This window comes from Oncorhynchus gorbuscha, linkage group LG19, assembly GCF_021184085.1.
Source record: "Oncorhynchus gorbuscha isolate QuinsamMale2020 ecotype Even-year linkage group LG19, OgorEven_v1.0, whole genome shotgun sequence".
Taxonomy (NCBI): Eukaryota; Metazoa; Chordata; class Actinopteri; order Salmoniformes; family Salmonidae; genus Oncorhynchus; species Oncorhynchus gorbuscha.
Genome location: NC_060191.1, coordinates 20,670,759 through 20,689,934, shown reverse-complemented (window position 1 = coordinate 20,689,934; position 19,176 = coordinate 20,670,759). Strand labels below are relative to the sequence as shown.

Below are 19,176 nucleotides of genomic sequence, written 5' to 3'. Positions count from 1 at the left end.
ACTATAATAGAGGAAGAAGTAGACAGCAGATAATCCACAGTAGACAAAATGAGTGGCAGACTGTGACTACTGTAAATTGGCTCTGGCAGTGAGGCGTTGAATGGAGTGCCAAACCCTGGGGCTCAATGCCTCAATCACATGTCAAATGTGTTTCATTGTTAGAGTCCCACTTTCACACAGGCCCCAGCCTATAAAGCTGCCAACTGGCCAGGATGGATAGACCGGGTCCATATGGGTGTGAGGGTTGGCCTACCGGAAGCCTGACAGTAATTACCGTTGATTGATGCTCTGATTCAGGAGCTAAGTCAACTCCAAACATCAGATGGAGATCTTCCACAGTGAAAAACAAAGACAATCATAGAAAGAAAGCAATACAGAAAAAAGGCACCTGGACTCGGCAATGGGAACAGCAAGTGTATGACTGTTGAGTGTGCTACTAACTGATCCTGAGACAGGAGATGTCAGAGATAAAGGCCCAATACCAAACCAATCTCCAGCCCCATATCCTTAGGGCCCCATGTTGATTTCCTGTCATGGATCTGACAGGAGGGAATTACCAAGGGTCTGGAATAGGGGCTAGGGTGTGGTTTGGAATTGGGCCAAAAAAGGGAAGCGCTACCCCTCATCTATGAGTACTTAGGACACTGCTACTGTGTAAAGCTGAGGACTGACTGCTCCACATAAATTAAATCAGATAAAGTCATATTTTGCACAATTTCTTTTAAAATATTAAATGTGACGTATTATCACACAGTCTTGATGTTTTCTCAAAGCTCTTCAGTTTGTAGGTCAATGTCAAAGAAAATGATATCTCACCATCCGCTGAAGAATTAATGAAGAAACATATTGAATGAACATTGACATGACCCTTCCCTATTGTGTGTTGTTGTTCTGCCATGGTTATTAACCGCTCCTAGGATCTGTCCAAACAGTGGTCGCGACCCATGTGACCCACTTGGCCTGTGTGGGTCAGAACTAGAAAAGCTCTATCCCTCCATGCAGACAGATCGATTGAGGCTGAGCCCAGCATTGATCAGGGACAGAGATAGTATCATCGCTCATCAATGATCAGCTTCAACCTGTTTGTTGAGATAAGGGATATGATGATAAGAGAATAGTGTATGATGATGAGGGACAGAGCACAACCCCAACACCTTCTTTCTACATGCATGTGTACTACACAATACTACATTTCTTAAGGTTGTCTTTGGTCCATTGTGTTATTCTCAGGCATGTAAGCAGCTGTGTAAGAGTGGAGAGGATACAGAGAGAGTGAAGAAAGAGGAGGAGAATAAGATAGTAGAAGGGGCATGGGCCAGGAATGGGGTGAAGATTAATACAAACAAGAACTGAATAGAAACAAAAAAGGGATGAAAGAGGAGAGCGAGAGAAATGGAAAGTGAGAAAGCAAGAGACAGAGGGTAGAGTGAGAGAAAGACGAGAGAGAAGTAGAGAGAGAGAGAGATGATTTGTGGGCCTCTCTAGTGTGCAAGCGTTACAGGAATGGCCCTCCTGGGCAGCATGAAAAGGCTCTTGACTGTTAGTAGTGGTAACACGAGCCTCCAGCTCCTTGCCCTGATAGATTTATTTACATTTCAGCCCAACTCTGGAAAAAAAAGAAGAAGCTGGACGGGTATCAATATTTGTAGTAGTAATTATGATTATGCTTTTTTAACCCAACCCTCCTCTTTGTTTGTGATGACTTAATGCTATTCTTGGCTTTTGGGTACCGTTTTATTTCACAGTGTGTATTGTTGCACTGATCAGTCATTGGCTGTACTCAGAGGCCCGAGCAAAGTAATGTAGGCCTACTTCTATTTGTCAATGTCGTCAGAATATGTACATTATCTGGACATCTAAAAATTTGCTACCGATTATTTCCTGCTGTCTTCTTGTATTTGTCTTCAGCAAGTGGCACAGCGGTCTAAGATACTGCATCTCAGTGCTAGAGGCATCACTACATACCCTGGTTTGATTCCAGGCTGTATCACAACTGACCGTGATTGAGAGCACCATAGGGCGGAGCAGAATTGGCCCGCGGTAAGCTGTCATTGTAAATAGGAATTTGTTCTTAACTGACTAGCCTAGTTAAATAAAGAAAAACTATTTTGGGGAGATGTTTTTCTGTCCACAGACTGTCTGCACATTGAGTTATTTGTGTATATTTTCTATGATGTTATGAAGTACACTTTTACATTGTCTGAGGATGGTCACGTTTATTCAACTGTCCTATCAGTAGTATAGAATCAGTTACAACGGTCATTTTTCAGTTACAATGGTCATTTTTGCCATCCTCACTTCTCAGGCTGATCTACTCAGATGGCTGTTTTTAACAACCTAAGTAAGGGAACATGCTACAGAAAAAAAAGTTACAGGAGAACCCTATGAAGAACCCTTTTTGGTTTCAGGTAGAACCATTTTGGTTCTACATGGAACACAAAAGAGTTCTACCTGGAACCGGAAAGGGTTTTACTTGGAACCAAAACGAGTTCTCCTATGGGGACAGCCGAAGAACCCTTTTGTAATTGTTTTTCTTAAGAGTGTACTACTCTGTTTCAACTAGAGAACAAGGATGGAAGAGAGAGCGCCACGAGGAGCAGCAAAGCAGACAACTATCAGTCCTAAGTGGAGGGGAGTGGCAGAGCAGCTCCCATTTAGGATAGTGGGCCCGCTATTTAGCCTGACAGCCATTAAATATGAATTAAAAACCACACAGGCCTCTTTGCCTCCGAAATGTCATTACATATATTTATGCGATTTTTGAATAAGCAGTTTGCAGGGCTTCCCAGGGGTGGGATGGAGGGATGGGGGGGGGTATGGGGCAGAATGTATATCCAATAGGCAGGTCTGGTAGATAGGGAGGATGCCTAATAGCTACTGAAATGGAACCTGCATTAGGAGCTCTAACTGAGTAGAACACTTCAGGGGTCGGCCCCAGGAGGAGCAAATAATAGTGTTGTTTTGGAGTGGGTGCTTCAGTTTCTCCACAACAGACTGCACAGAGCTGGGAGAGAGATGACATTTCATTTGAGAGGAGGAGGAGTATTTTCAGAGAAATAGGACATCATGGCTCTTAGAATCTTTGATTTGAGTTTATGGTTTGGTCTTAGAAGGTCAGTGGGTTCCTTCATTTTAGTGTGTTTACCTTGTTAATGCCTACAGACGTCTACAATTTATCACGTTAGGTGTCAAATGTGCAGTGCATATAATGCAGTCTGGTTGTGGACTAAAAAACAATTTAGTCATCGGAACTTGAAATCTAATTTGAATTGTTTTACTTTTTTCACACTGGACAGGGATTTTTCTGCATAGAAAATGATTGGGTGAGCCACCTAAGTGTTTTTTTTTTCGAGCCGTCTAGGTCCAAACACTGCTTTTAGAAGAAAAACATCTAGATGGAAAAACGCTTTCAGTGTAAACTTAAGCGACTAAAACCAGATATAATGTATGTAGAAACGATAATGGACCTATATATTTTGCATTATATAGTCTTTGAGAGCTAACTCATCGAAATGAAAGCTAGACAGTCAGGGAGAATCGAATATTCCCAAAACTATGAATTCAGGAGTATAGATTTTGTTATTATGTTTGAGCATAAGAACACAGCATTAGCCATGGCAAAAATGCATAGAAATGCAGGAAATTTGATTTAAAACAGAAAAATACTTTCAGCTCCAAGGCAGAATATGTTAAATCGCAGGAAATTACCTTTAAAATTGCAACCACACCCATTGCCACGCCTCCTGCCTAGCTCACCACCTAAGCTCCTTTTGATCAAAGAAGAAACCCTGTCGGCTTTGTTGTGTGATAATAATGTTTGATTGCAATTGAGGCATCTCGATATATTCATGACAATGGACATATAATGCGGTTATTCTGCAGTTGCATAAACCTTCATTAAATGAGAGAACTCCCCATATTTTCATTAGTCGGACTAGCTCCTAACAAACTAGCTCTTAAAAATACAGGCTAGGAACACTCTTTTCCCGCTGTCAACCACTTGCAAAGTGCACCTGTTTCATCTAGCCACACAAAAGAACAATATTGTACAGCAGAAGCACTATTGTCAAGCCCAAGTGGACTGCTGCTGTTTTTAAGACCGCTCTCTAATTTGCTTCCATTTTGTAGCCAAACCCAACATCTATATGTGTAAAGCCTGCTACACTCTAGCCTCAGCCCCTTCGCATGTACACTTCGTCAATGCCTGTCTAAAATACACAAGGATCATTAAATGTGTTGTATGTGGATCAATTGGTTCGTCCAGTCCTCATCTTACACAGAATGTCCTGATCGTGTAAAGGTCTGATGTGATCTGATAGAGGAAGTAACCGATTACACAACAGTGACAACAAACTCCATATTTTGTGTAAACTTACACGGGTAGCCCCTATTTGTACTGTGATTGTTGTTATTACAGTACCACATCTAGACTAAGAAATGTTAGTCAAACAAGAGACATCTTACATGAATCACAGACAAACAGAACACAAGAACAAGCCAGACATTTAATGATTATTAGATTGATTAGTATGTTTGATTGATTGATTGATTGATTGATAAGTCTAGCCAACATGGAACCAAAGCCATAAGGCTCTGCGTTGAACTAGAATTCAAGTCCAACATACGTTTCAGGGGTACCTACTATTTCCTGTCTCCCCATGTGCTACAACACAGCAATATGTTGTTCTATGTCTTCTCTAAGGTGCACAGCATCACTGTTTTCCTCATCAATATATTTTTTTGTGTGATTTCATTCCTTTTAGTCCACTTAAGGGCCTTTGGTTTCCAAGGAGGCCATTGTATTTCCTCCATTGCCTAGCAACCATCACCAAGGCCAGCACTCCATTGTTGCTGAGGCTATGCACATGAATTGCCAACCATAGAAATAGAATGAACAGAACGCACATCCCTATTCAAGTCAATTATGGAATAACCGGTGGACTGGCGGCACTTTTGAGTATACCCATGCCTAGGTTGAATATAAAAGGTTAGGAGGACAAGTTATGACTTTATTTTATTATATATATATATATTTGTTTTTGCCAAAGTAGTATGGCACACCTGTACCAAACTTGGGTTAAATACCTTGCTCAAGGGCACATTACCAGATTTTTCACCATGTCGGCTAAGAAATGCAAACCAGCGACCTTTCTGTTACTGGCCCAAAAGCTCTAACCGCTAGGCTACCAGACCATTGTTTACTAGCATACAGTAGCTGGCCCCATTGTTGCAAATAGATATTAGAACCATCTTGTCTTAACCTTTGTCATCTTCAACCTAGACCCATGCCAGGAAGTAAAAGGAAGTGTACCTTTCAATCTATGCTGTCATTTGTTGAGTCAACTCAACTGACATTACAACAAATACATTCCATTGCATGAGCCTCATCAGTCAGCATAATTTAAATGAACATTCTAGATTACTATGGCAATCCAGCATCAGTTCATAGAACATTACAAATGACCATGGGAATTATTGCATCACAATACCAGGCAGCCATTGCGAGTCTACCCTTGAGTTGACCAGGTTTAGAGCTACCAACCTTGTTCTATTCATTCTATTTCTACATTGCTGGCTGCCTGCGTCTACTTTTCAAAATGGTACTGTAATTTCACAAAGTGGTATTTCAGCATTGAAGAGACCGAAAATAACAGGAGGATCAGACAATTGGGAAAAATATGTTTCATTTGGTCATTTGTTTCTGAAGAAATTCACAGAAAATGGCAACTACTGTGAAAACAAATATTCTGCATTTTTGCATGGTGACTATATATGTGTGAAAATATATAATGCTGCTACATATGTACTGTATAGTATTGCATTACATTATTAAAGAAAGAAAGAAAGAAAGAAAGAAAGAAAGAAAGAAAGAAAGAAAGAAAGAAAGAAAGAAAGAAAGAAAGAAAGAAAGAAAGAAAGAAAGAAAGAAAGAAAGAAAGAAAGAAAGAAAGGGAGAAAATAATGTACTGTAGAGCAACTCAAAGTGGAAGGAAGGACTTTTATGTTGAAAGGCTTTCAGAGCAGATTTTCAGTGATGTCATTTTTACACAATTCCCTTGAATAGGCTAGCACCTGTGTGCTTGGGGGTTGTCTGTCTGTCAGCTTTGAGTAAAAAACATAACCCATGCCAGCAAAAACATATCCATCAGTATTCCCCACTGCCCATTGAGACAGCCTGTGTCCTTACTCCTTAGAGACCAAAGCATACAGCACTCTTCTTAAAGACAAGGCGTTTGGAACTGTAGATATTGGATTGGCCCCGACTTTTTACAGCCCAAAACCATCTTGAAGTGTGGCTTCCATGTAGTGATTTCTTATTTTCCTCTCTTTTCTAAAATGTTTGTCCAATTCTTAAGTGCTTTTCAGGCTCCCATAATAGCCCACCGTTTCTTTTCTGTCAGGGTTCGCTGTTTTTCACAAGCAGATCAAGCCCGTCTGGATGACCCTTCTAGGTGCCTAAATTGAAACATGGTGAGTACCTTCCATTTTGCTAATGGGCAGAATGTAGTCCTGTCATTATGTGGGTGCATACAGATGTATGTATGATTTATGATCTTGACATGTCATGATTTTAAATGGTACATTTGATCATGTTAACCTGCTCTCTACCTGCATAATCAAAGTCAATTATGGTTTGTCTCTGAGCCAGTGCATTATATCTCTATGCACTATATGCTTCTGGGTTATCTAGTATCCTTCAGCTTATACTCATTGGATTTGTTAGATATAATTCTGCATGTCGAACTAGCTCTCCTTTGATTATTAAGGAAGAGTGCATGGACATCATGGGCATAACATTTTCCTAAAGACTATAGACACACAGAGCATGTTATCAAAGGCACACACGCACACGCACACACACACACACACACACACACACACACACACACACACACACACACACACACACACACACACACACACACACACACACACACACACACACACACACACACACACACACACACACACACACACACACACACACACACACACACACACACACACACACACACACACAAATTTTACCAATCTATTTATTTTTGTTATACAGGCTCAAACTGGACACAACATTGACTGTAACTGTGTTTCCTGTCATGTCCGTGACAATCGAGTTACTCAACTAACCATGCAGGACCTGCACATATGATGGAACCCCTATAAATATAATGCACATGCAGTATAGCCTTTAATATGCAGAGGAGAATATGCATTAGATTAGAGCCTATGCCAGTATAGAATAGGCAATAACTTTGAAATAGCTAATTAACTACATGTGTTTAATGTGTAAATATCAATATATGTGTTATTGGAGTCAACAACAAGAGTTAAGGGAAGAAAATACATGTTGTTGTGATTATAATAGTTATTAATCATTGACAGAACATAGTCAAATAAATGGATTAATCATCACATCATTGCACAAACATGACCATTTGCTTTTGTTATGCTATTCATGTCTATATTTTCAGTATAAAAAACTGAATTGGAGCTCAAAAATACAATTCAAATCCAACTTTATGCACACGTTATTGAAACAGATCAATTCAAAGGGAACCTCAAAGACACAGCTTATCTTTAGGGTTTCCCTCTATGCCTAACTTACAGGGCAGTAGCTGCATGTGCCAACCTTTGTGGCACACAGTGTGCCCTGATACCCAGTTATCGCTGGGGCTTATCACTGGCTCTCCATCCAGCTGGTGTGCCCATCTACATCACCCTGGCCTTGTCCTTCCACTACCACCCCAGGGTCTTAGAGGCTGTAGAGCAAGGTGGCACCACCACCAACTGTCTCTTTAACACTACGGAACCAACATCTGTTAAGCATCATGTCCCTCATACGCCTTCATAACCCTCTGATATGAAGCCTGTGTTACCAAATGTATTAAGCAGTTCTAAAATGTTCGGTGAGTTCATGAAAAATGATGTGATGCACCACGACGAGACATGCAGTCATTAGTTAATGGTCTGATAAACATCTGCACTGCTGCTGCTGCTTCGTAACAGTGGTCTCTAGAACATTTGATATCTGATGTTGACTGATACGTTTATGTTATGAGTACAGAAGTCAGACAGACATATGGTGGACATATGTTATACAAACAGCTCAGAGGCAATCCCTGGTTACCCCATAGTCGAGATTTGAATTAGGTTTAATATGGTTCATATATGTTATTTTATGTTCACTACAAGGAGGCAACGTTGCAGAACTGACAAGACATCTGGCCATATCAAAATGAGCAGAGGTATAAAACTTATAATGTCATTTTTATTTTTTACTTTCTGTCATGCGCTTCTTTGATTGCAAGTAAGGGCACTTGATAAGTTGTCTTCATTAAATCTTCTATTACAAGGAGAAGGTCACCTAGAACTGGCATTACCTCGTTCAAATGCCTTTAGCCTTCAGCCTGAAGGTTGTTGTGATGTATAGAGATTAGTTCAGCTGGAAGGAGGCTGAGGTTCCCTGAAAATATGCTTCAGTCCTTTAAACATTAGCTAAAGGAGGCCACCTTGAGTACATCTTGTAGCCTGGCAACTGAATAGGCAAGGGTACAGTAAAGGGAAGCTCGATGAGATCATGCTATCAAATTACTTAGCATAGTGTATTCAAGGGGGGCATAGGCCTACTTATTGTTTACACTTAGATGCACTGCCATCATGCTAATAATGAGACTATAAGGAGATAAAGTACACATATTATTCTTTCCCAAATCAGACTCAACGTTGACTTGATGAATGATTATTTGATTCTTTGGGTTGCTACAGCACACCCAATGTGTCTCTATGTGAGTTTTAAATAAAGCCTGCAGCCTTTCATCTTAAGAGTCCATAGCTGTGTGGAAGACTAGTGATTTTGTTGTTATGTGTCAAAATTGACAACAAGTCATGGTCTACCTCATTGCTTTGAGACAAAAAAAAACTAATATGCAGGTCCCATATCAACACTTATTTAATAGTTATTTTTAAAGGATGCACAACTTTCTCCAGATTGCAACCATCTCTCCATTATGATGTACTGTCGTTTTTTTGGTGGCTATTTAAAATGGAGATATCTGTATGTAGGCAGGGCTAAATTCAAGTTACAATATCTGGGAAGCTGTAGCCTGGGCTGAACAAACACCACTGCTTCATTCCTTAACTCTTTGTCTCATTCATTTTCAGACTCGTTCACCCTTTTCCATTGACTTTCCAAAGCAATGAGGGTATGGAAGGGACTGCAGAGATTTTTGAGAGTGATGTTTTCCATCTTCCCGCTGCCAGTTGAGAGGACAAAATTCGAAAGAAAGGTAGGCCTACACCAAATTTAAATTAGGTAAATTTCAATCAAATGTCTGTCTAAAACTGCAACCGTTTTTACTTAGGCTATTGTATCAATGATGATGAATAGGAAACCATAAATTTACATTACGGATGCAGGGACAACACTCTAGTCTAGTCTACCTGAAGTGGAGGGATCAGCGTCCCAAATGTCCATTCCGGCACGCTGATTGGTTGAAAGGAGAGCATTTGTTTACGACGACGACGATGATGATGAAGAAGAAGGTGGTGGTGGTGCTATAGAAAGCAACAGTGATGACGTCTTTTTGTAGGCATTAACTCTGCCATGGTTCGTTGAACAAAGCCTAAGGGAAAATGAATGGAGTTTTTGTAGGGTTTTTGGATAAACACCGAAAATAAGATCTTTGGTAAACACAGGCTGAGGAGATCTTATACAGTTTTGTTCTACGAGGTCATCTTAATCAGCTTACATCACTTTTTGTGAATTTTTAAAAATGTATGTAACTTCAAAAAACATAACGCACATAAAGGATTTGTAATTCATAAAGATCATGATAACTGACTGATACCTCATAGAACAAAACGTATAAAATCTCATAAACCTGTTTTAACCACATAACTTATTTTCAGCATTTATTCCAAAACCCTATACTTTCCCCATTAATTTGCCCATAGTAATGGTCACCAGATGTAAATAATTTGTTTTTCTAGGACTACAAACTGTCGAGCTCTGTGGGATTAGAGTTTAAGAATGTAATGGTGATGTCGTGATGATGATTAGGCCTATGAATTGCACTATAAAAATATAAAAATATTATTTTGACCCCCTTCAGTTACGTGGTAGGCTATTCCTCGGAAGTTACTCATGTCAGGCTTCTCGGATACACAACTATGCTGCGCGGCTGTCAGCGTTGCGGTCTCATTCAACACTGGAGACTTTGGCGCCATCCCTGCGGACACCACTTCTGCCGTAAGTGCATGGATCAGATCATAGATGATGGTTTCCGCGACATCGAGGGCTTGGCTCAAGTCCCTGTCCACAGTGTAAATCAGTTATAGCCTATTAAGTGTGTAATCGTGACTGTATGTTAGTGCCTTTTTCTGACTTTATGTAACCTTTTCTTTTTCTATGCACTTTGTAGTCCCTGCATGTCTCTATTGCCCAGGCAATTCAACAGAACTATGATATCATCAAGACAAAGGACAAGCAATACTACTTCACCACTTATCTAGTCAGTCAGATCAGATTTTCATTGTAATCTTTTTGACATTCTATTCTATGCATTAATGAGTGTGTGTAGTATGACAAGGTTACAATCAATGACATTAATATATCTTAATATAACTATCTAAATTTAGCTGATGCTAAACTCCATCCAATACAAACGACTATTTAAGAATATTAACAACTCAGGTTCCTAGGCAAGGTGGGGGAGAAACGGATTGCATGTAATCATGTACATTTAATCTGATTACAACAAAAAGTAGTTCCAGCTAAAATTGTGTAATCAGGTTACAGATACTTTGAAAAACTAGATGATTACTCCTTGGATTACTTGCTTGCGACAAAATACATTAACACTTTTCCTTTCAATGACATTCAATTCAGCCTTGAAAAAAGGGCAAATTTAGTTTGTTCCACCTGAGTCTGACCACAAATTAGAGACCACTATGATGACACACCAAATGCGTTTGATGGATCCTTTTTGGCTTCTAATGCCTCTTAAGGGGAAAGTAATTTAAAAGTAACTGAAATTAATAAGATTACATTACTGAGTATGGTTAATCCAAAATTACTGATTACAATTTTGGACAGGTAACTAGTAACTGTAACGGATTATATTTAGTAAGTAAACTACCCAACTCTGCTTATAGGCTATATGATAGAGTGGCCCAAAGGTCAGTATATCAAAACAACACTTCCCATCAAATTCTGCCCAGAAATGTATCTAATTTCAACCCCATAATTTGATCTTTAACCTTCATTAAATTACACAGCAGTACACAGTGTATTAATTTAATCTGCAATGTGCCCATTTTTTAAATTCTTTTTTACCTTTATTTAACGAGGCAAGTCAGTTAAGAACAAATTCTTATCTTCAATGACGGCCTAGGAACGGTGGGTTAACTGCCTGTTCAGGGGCAGAACGACAGATTTGTACCTTGTCAGCTCGGGGGTTTGAACCCTAGTGGTAGCCTAGTGGGGAAAATAATCACAGACAAAATGGCCACCTTTCAAGCCCTTTATTGGTGAAATTTCAGCATAATTTCAAGATGATGTCAAGAGAAGGAGTGAGCTGGACTTGACCCAGGTGAAACAGACAGAGTGGAGATGGTTTTTCCTTTCTATGGGGATGTAACGTTAGCTTTACTGGGGGGGGAGGAGAGCCTTGGTTTGGTCAACCACGGTCTGGAAGAGCTGCTCCATCTGGGCCTGCAGGTCATCAGCCAGAGGCTTGAACTGGGCCTGCATCTTGTCGACCAGAGGCATGAACTGGGCCTGCAGGTTATCAGCCATGGGACGCACCTGCTTCTCGATGTCACTGACGAAGGGCTTCATCTGCTCCTGGATCTTCTCAGCATGCTCCTGGATCTTGTCGGTCAGAGGTGTGATCTGAGTCTTACCCTCCTCCAGGTAACCCCTATGGGTAGAGAGACACACTTAGAGAGACGTTTTCCAACAACTGTAGGCTCAGGGAGCAAGCTAGCTTTAAAGCCGACTGTATGGTACTGATGTGAAAACAGACATGTTTAAGATGTAATATCCCTGTCAAGTACAATGTTACGAATAAATCAAATGAATAGTAACAATTTGAATGACTTCATATCTTAAACATGAAGAGATTCAACTCCATACAGAGTTGATGGAACTTATTTTGTTGATCTGCAATAGAATCTCCCCTCAAGAGAAGTATTCTATTATTTTATATTATATTGGAAGAGTGTGGTGGTCAGTGACGTACTGAGCCTGGCTGATCAGCTCATGAGACTTCACTGTCTCAATGGCGTCCTGGAAGTACTTGGTGAGAGTCTCGATCTCAGCAGGGATGTCACGCTTCACCAGGGAACCGGACTCACAGCCTGTCATACGCACACACAGAAAACACACTTAGTTACACACACAGTATTGTGTTTATAACGCACAGTATTAATTAAATCTGAAAACAAGGATGGATGTAGTTATGATTAAAGAGGTTATAGATTAGCAGAGGAGTAAAGGGCTTGATTTTCAAATAAATATTTATCCTCTGAATTACCTTGTTTATCAGTTATGTGTTACTCAATTACTATTCATGAGTAGTAATAACTATATATGCAGATAAGATAGAAAGTCATAAAGATTTTCTTTGTTGCGGAACAATTTATGTAATGGATTCTTACCAATGGCCAGCACAACAACAAGGGCAGCGACGAGAGAGAATTTCATGATTGCTGATGGGCAAGGAGGATCTACACAGAAGAGGAGACGAGGATTAGGACGACAACAGGGAGTTTCAGATGCAACATCGTACACTACATGACGATTGACACTCAAAAGATATTCTGTTCACCTTCAGAAGTTGCACTTATCCTTGGTGAAACCAGGTAAATGTGATGAAACTCTGACCACATTAAGATCGCAGTAGAAATTGGCATCATATTTAACCATGTAGTCATAATGAAAACTTTACAGTACTTTGATGTATCTCTCTTGAGGTTACTACACTAACAAAAAGACACACAATACATATGAGGCTAATCTTTAAGTGTTAAACCAATATACTGAGGCATTGGGATCAGACAGAGAAAACCATGGAAGACTTACCTTTACTTCTGGGGGTTCTTGGACCTAACGGTACCTTGTGTCTGGGGCCAAGGGTTTTTTATAGCTCCTGCTGGACAAAAGGGGCCTGGCCCAAATCTTATTGGCTACAACATGTAAGGGAGTGAACTGAGGTGGAATGTGCAAATGTGTAGCGTTGGCTGATGAACCTTGATGTGGTGCCTGTCCCAATAAAGACACAAAGTCCAAGTGTGGGGACTGATTGGGTTCGAGATAAGGTGCTTAAGTTGCATCATTTCATTTTCCCTCATTTGTTTCCAATGTTTTGGGGTTTTATTAACTTATTTTCTTAAGGATTGTCAGAGCTAGCATTTTTATAGAAAAATAACGTCGATTTGGGGAAGTAACTCTCAGCAACACAAATGAGAAAAGCTTGGTAGTGTGTGTGTTAACCAGGGTTGGGGTCCATTCGAATTGAAGGCTATCAGTTCTAGTCTGGCTAAAACCAGTAAACTGAAATTCCAATTCACAACAATTGAAAAAGGGCCTCTGTTGTCAATGAGTTCACAATCAACTGAAAAGGGGATGCTGTTTATGTCAAAAGGTTTGGGGATTTTATATTCAAATCACTTCCTGAATTGACTGACTTCAATTTGAATTGACCTCTTCTGAAGAGCTAGTCTTTATTACACAGCCATTAAACGCACATTAGAAAAAGACTGATGGTAACACGACTGACAACACCTTTTCTACTTTCCAGGTTGGACGTTCCATCAGCCATTGCCTCACTGCACATGACTAGTGTTACAGTATCAGCCAGAAACATAGAGGGCCTCAGATAAACCCATCACATCAGGGGAATGGTAGATACATTGCTTGTATATGAACTTGTTATTGCTGAGGACATCTATTTCAGTAATAATGTGAAACTAATGGTAATTGCATTGTTTTATGGTTTGGTTACAATCAGTTAGAGTCAGCAAAAGAGCGGACATTTCCTATTCAGTTTGTAGATTGAGAACATAGATACTGGCATGTGCTCCTATAGTCACATGCTTAATAGTTTAATGTGTTCAATGTCCAGTTTTTTCTGTACTGTTGGATTTTACTACTTGGTACTGGGTAATCTAAAGTTATGATGATACATATTATCATTCATACATACAGCAAGAATGATCCTCTGACATACTGTAAATAAATTGCACATTGCATGAATGAATATAGAAAAACCCTTCATTAAGAGAGAAAATATGTAATATGACTTCATTCATTATTTTGAATCTCTCCTAGGACTGTAATTATCTCAGCAAATGAGATTGGCTGGACCAGAGATCCCAATGTGACATGTACCCTAGATGTTGATTGAGCAATTTCTCATAAGTGGATAAAGTACTTTTTGTATTTCCAAGTTCTGTCATTATTTTTCCATCTCTGCATCTTTCTTTGTATGGAGTCTATGATTCACCACGGGAAATGGGAAAAGATTGTGCTGAGGTATTTTCAGCAACTTTTTTTTTTACAGAAAGGCATTGCCTATTTTGTTGAGGAAGATCTTTCTCTCTAGGTATCTGGCAGCTTGGTGGATCGTGGACGCAGTCAGCATAACGCTCCTCTAGCCAAGTAACCTAACATCACAAGGTTATGTGATGTATGAATTTTTATGATGACCTTTTCCCAAGGTGCTGTGCCTGCTCAAATAATTTACATTTAAGTCATTCAGCAGATGTTCTTACACAGTGCGACTTACAGGAGCAATTGGGGTTAAGTGCCTTGCTCAAGAGCACAACGAAATTTGTTCAGCCAGTCAGCTCATTTACTGGCCCAATACTCTTAACCGCTAGGCTACCTGCCATTTAAATCTGTGAAATTCAACTAATAAATTGAAACTAACTGACACAAATAATTCGATGTGAACAATACACGCCCATACCCATATATTAATTTATTTCACATTTCTATTTCTAGTTTCACATTTCTAGTTATAATATATTGGATTATATTTATAGCGTTTATATATTTATAGCGTCTCTGATAACAGCGGTCTGTCTATTCATTAGTCGGATTCCGTTAACAGAAACCGTTTACTGTTTACTCTAGAAACTAAAGGGAAACAAACATAACAAACAGAAAGGGACCAACCTGCATTTGTCATATAGAAATTCTAATTTCCGTTGCCAAACGTTTAGCAAAAGACGAAACGTTTTGAAATCGTAATCCAACTAATGAATACACACCAGGCAGGGATGCTTCCCGGATATCATCAACGTTCACGCGCATCAGCGCAAAAAACAGGAGCTAACAACATGGCGGACGTACTAGATCTTCATGAAGCGGGAGGCGAGGACTTTGCTATGGATGAGGATGGTGATGGTAAAATTTATGAAACAGTAGTTCTGTGTTTTTTGTGTGCTTGCTATGGACTCGCTAATATAGCGTATTTGGGGAGTTTTCGACTAACTGAGTGAATATTATCCGTAAATCGTGGATGCGTGTTTACTGTTGGGCCTAGTTGCAACCATTCAAACATGCTGGTTGGCTTATGTAGTGTAAAACCTTTTTGAATTGTGCTTATGTCGTTTGAAAAATAGGTGTTAGCTAGTGAATGTGTACAGTTGCCACTCTTCCAGTTACTGAATGTTTGTTTGGCATTGTTAAAAGATGGCGAGTAGATTGCGCTAACGCATTAGCAAGCTATCCGGCTAACACAAGTGGTAGCTAGGTATGCAGTTCATTTGTTTGGAAACTGTGAGATCAGTGTTAATAACTCACCAACTATATAATCAGCATTTATTCTGTCGACTATTGTAACCCGATGGCGATAAGCGTGTGAGCTACTGAACGTTAGCTAAACTAGCTTAGCTAATTTACTAGCTAAAGTTGCACCATTCTAAAATGAACGTATGATAGCTAACATTAACGTTAGCTAACACCCTTTCAATTTGTATGTGACCAAACTAGCTAATTAATTTGTTTGTCAACTGTGAGGTCACGGTAATAACTTGTCAACTAACGTAGTTATTAGATATTTATTTCTGTCGAGTTAGCTACTGTAGCTAGCTGTCTTAAAAACGCGTTGGGCTATTCATTAGTTAGGTATACTCTAGCTAAGTCAGTGTGTGTGTACTTTCAGTTCACTAATGTGTGTCTGTAATGTCTTCATTCCCCAGACAGCATCCACAAGTTAAAAGAGAAGGCAAAGAGGAGAAAGGGACGAGGTTTTGGTTCAGGTGAGTTACCACACTGCAGTTTTGACTCCTAACCTGGCTGTATTATGCTTCTCTGATTTTTCAATAGTCTATGACAGTGTACAATTGTATGTTTGGGGTGGGATGCATGATTCACTTTGTTCTCTGCTGTGCTAGAGGAGGGAGCGAGGTCCAGAGTGAGAGAGGACTATGATACAGTGGAGCAGGATGGAGATGAGCCAGGTCCTCAGAGATGTAAGTGCCATAATGAATTTAGGGTGGACATTCTTTTGTCAGTCACTTCTGAATGGGGGGGGGGGGGGGTTGTTTTGAAACTGTTTTTTTGTACATTGTTCCAAGTTTTAAAATGCTCATAACAATTTGAGTTTAATTTAAATATTGTGTTATAGCAGGTGGTAGCCCTAGTTAACCATAGAGGCAGTGATTTAATTAACACAGACATGTTTTTTGATTCTCTCAGCTGTGGAGGGTTGGATCCTTTTCGTGACTGGGGTACATGAAGAGGCAACTGAGGAGGACATCCACGACAAGTTTGCAGAGTTTGGAGAGATCAAGAACCTACATCTGAACCTGGACCGAAGAACAGGTTACCTCAAGGTTAGGCCGAATCCCCATGTCTACACAGCACATTTTAATTTGGCGTTTGTTGCTTGGCCAGTTTTGCCAGGGTTAATTTGCCTGGCTAATATTGAGTTTCATAATTGTGTAATTTGTTGTGCACTGCTCTTAAGCCACAATGTGGCAGCATTACACTGAACATGGGCAAATGACAATGTGTGTTTTTGTTGAAATTGTTACTTTCTTTACTGCAAAGCAGACAAAATTATAGGGTGGTGTAAAGTAGGTTTTTGGGCGGTGTCTTTATATTTTTGACCACTTTTACTCCACTACATTCCTAAAGAAAATATGTTCCTTGACACAAGTATTTACTACATTTCGAATGCTCAAGCTGGACTGACTTATGGTCCAATTCACACAGCTATCAATAATAACGTGTCACCACTACCGCCTCATCTGGCGAACTCACTAAACACACATACTGCATTTGTAAATTAAGTCTTGTTTGCTCCGAGAGAAAAAAAGTGCAGTCTTTATGTATAGCATTTACTTTTACTGAAGTATGATAATTATGTACTTTTCCCACTAGTGTACATTTAAAACAAGAGACGTTTAGACTTACTGAAGTAGTATTTTACTGGGTGACTTTTACTTGAGTCATTTTCTATTAAGATATCTTAACTTTTTCCCCAAGTATGACAATTGAGTACTTTTTCCATCACTGAAATTCTGTTATTGTTGTTAATCAATTGAAGCACTGTTTAATTTAGGATTTGACAAGCATTCTCTTCATCCGTTTTTGCCATTCCAGTATCTGTACAGTCATTAACTGGTTATTATGTATGGTGTGGTTGGAATATAGTAGGACATTGAATTCCACAACACTTCCTGCAGCTGCACATCTCAACCTTAGGCATCACACGTTCAGGGAATCCAATGGGCTGCATTAGCTACCTAGCATGGCGACGCAAAAGCCTGTTTAATTAAGAACTAGCTGCATTTCGATCATCTCGATCTGCCGTTTTACATTGTGGGATAATTAGGAATACAGCAACACCTGCCATTTCTGTATTGCAGTATGTTTTCCTGTCCTTTTTAGTCTGGGTTGACAGAGGTACTCGTGTTGACCTGCGACCGTTACGACATGAAGGGTAAGCCCTTCTCGTCGTAATATTAAGACTAGAATTTGACTTTCTCATGGATTTGCTCATGAATTCCTTTCACAGGGTTATGCGCTGGTGGAGTATGAGACATACAAAGAAGCCCAGGCAGCCATGGAAGGGTTGAATGGCCAGGACATGATGGGCCAGCCTATCAGTGTGGACTGGGGCTTTGTCAGAGGACCACCCAAGAGCAAGAGGAGGTGAGTGTCGTAGAGTGAGCGGTAGTCTACTGTGAAGGGTAACTGTAGGGGTTTGGAGCTGTGAGAACACTTGAAACATAAACCCATTTCACATTTTAAGTATAAGATGACTTGTTTGGGGGAAAAAGAGGAATTACTGATTTCAAGTGTAAATTTGACATGTTGTAAATGATTTTGTTGAGTTAACCCTCCCTCTGTTCCCCACAGGAGTGGTGGACGGAGACGCAGCAGGAGTCCAGACAGGAGACGACGTTGATTCCCCACATCTGCTCTTGAAAGGGTTATTTGAATTTTTATTACATTTGCGTTCTGTAATAGTGTTAACGTTACTGATGTCTATGGTAATTAACTGTTTAATTGCAAATGGCCCTGACAAGTGTGCTTTAGAGCCAAAATTATTAGTTGTTCCAGCAAAATGACAGGGTTGCCAACTTTTTTTTTTACTGAAACAAGCACCAAATACACTGATCAGTGAAACCTTTTTTGCATCAACAACAAACTGTTTTAAAGTAGTGGTATGTGTTTTCTTATGGATCCCTCTATTCTGTTTCAAGGTTTAATTTGGTTATGTTCTGGGCCATGTTTCCCAAAAGCATATTAAGGCTAAGTTCATTGTTAGAACCATAGGATCCTTGGTTTTCATGATGAACTTAGCCTTAAGATGCTTTTGGAAATCTGGGCATTTGTGTGGCCTTTTTTTATGTATTGCATGGGAATAAAACATTTTTAAGTGAATCATGTGTGCCATGGTCATTGTTTTGTTACGATGTTACAAATGTTTTAATTTCTCTATATTTGTGTGTACACTGAACAAAAAGTATAAACGCAACATGTAAAGTGTTGGTTCCATGAACTGAATTTAAAGATCCCAGAAACTGTCCATTTGCACAAAATGTATTTCTCTCAAATGTTATGCACAATTTTCTTCTTGCCAAGATAATCCATCCACCTGACAGGTGGGGTGTATCAAGAAGCTGATTAAACAGTATGATCATTACACAGATGCA

General features: G+C 39.7%; 2 protein-coding genes and 1 long non-coding RNA gene across 5 annotated transcripts; 2 read left to right on the top strand and 1 right to left on the bottom strand.

Moving 5' to 3' along the window:
- The first annotated feature begins 6,149 nt into the window (after positions 1-6,149).
- Positions 6,150-11,647, top strand: LOC124005239. The gene is made up of 3 exons (XR_006833591.1): positions 6,150-6,471; positions 9,163-9,287; positions 10,113-11,647. It is a non-coding gene; the product is annotated as an uncharacterized LOC124005239 (long non-coding RNA).
- LOC124005238 (type-4 ice-structuring protein LS-12-like) lies at positions 11,509-15,209 on the bottom strand. 2 transcript variants are annotated; one of them, XM_046314307.1, is made up of 4 exons: positions 15,182-15,209; positions 12,661-12,729; positions 12,243-12,360; positions 11,509-11,921 (listed from the first exon to the last, which is right to left on the bottom strand). In XM_046314307.1, the coding sequence occupies exons 1-4, from the start codon at positions 15,192-15,194 to the stop codon at positions 11,648-11,650; spliced, it is 474 nt and encodes a 157-aa protein (XP_046170263.1). In that variant the 5' UTR covers positions 15,195-15,209; the 3' UTR covers positions 11,509-11,647. The 2 variants fall into 2 exon arrangements, with proteins under 2 accessions (XP_046170263.1, XP_046170264.1); XM_046314308.1 differs by lacking the exon at positions 15,182-15,209 and adding an exon at positions 13,085-13,176.
- A 96-nt stretch (positions 15,210-15,305) lies between these two features.
- LOC124005237 (RNA-binding protein 8A-like) lies at positions 15,306-18,904 on the top strand. 2 transcript variants are annotated; one of them, XM_046314306.1, is made up of 6 exons: positions 15,306-15,406; positions 16,210-16,269; positions 16,405-16,482; positions 16,709-16,845; positions 18,033-18,169; positions 18,377-18,904. In XM_046314306.1, the coding sequence occupies exons 1-6, from the start codon at positions 15,346-15,348 to the stop codon at positions 18,423-18,425; spliced, it is 522 nt and encodes a 173-aa protein (XP_046170262.1). In that variant the 5' UTR covers positions 15,306-15,345; the 3' UTR covers positions 18,426-18,904. The 2 variants fall into 2 exon arrangements, with proteins under 2 accessions (XP_046170262.1, XP_046170261.1); XM_046314305.1 differs by having other exon boundaries at positions 15,306-15,412.
- Positions 18,905-19,176: the final 272 nt, after the last annotated feature.

Bases quoted from the DNA above. Each gene is read 5' to 3' on its own strand.
- LOC124005238 (XM_046314307.1), bottom strand. The intron at 12,361-12,660 runs GTAAGAATCCAT...TGCGTATGACAG, and splicing joins TGTTGTTGTGCTGGCCATTG to GCTGTGAGTCCGGTTCCCTG. The intron at 11,922-12,242 runs GTACGTCACTGA...CTCTACCCATAG, and splicing joins GAGCTGATCAGCCAGGCTCA to GGGTTACCTGGAGGAGGGTA.
- LOC124005237 (XM_046314305.1), top strand. From the start codon at position 15,346: ATGGCGGACGTACTAGATCTTCATGAAGCGGGAGGCGAGGACTTTGCT. The intron at 15,413-16,209 runs GTAAAATTTATG...TTCATTCCCCAG, and splicing joins TATGGATGAGGATGGTGATG to ACAGCATCCACAAGTTAAAA. The intron at 16,270-16,404 runs GTGAGTTACCAC...CTGCTGTGCTAG, and splicing joins GGGACGAGGTTTTGGTTCAG to AGGAGGGAGCGAGGTCCAGA.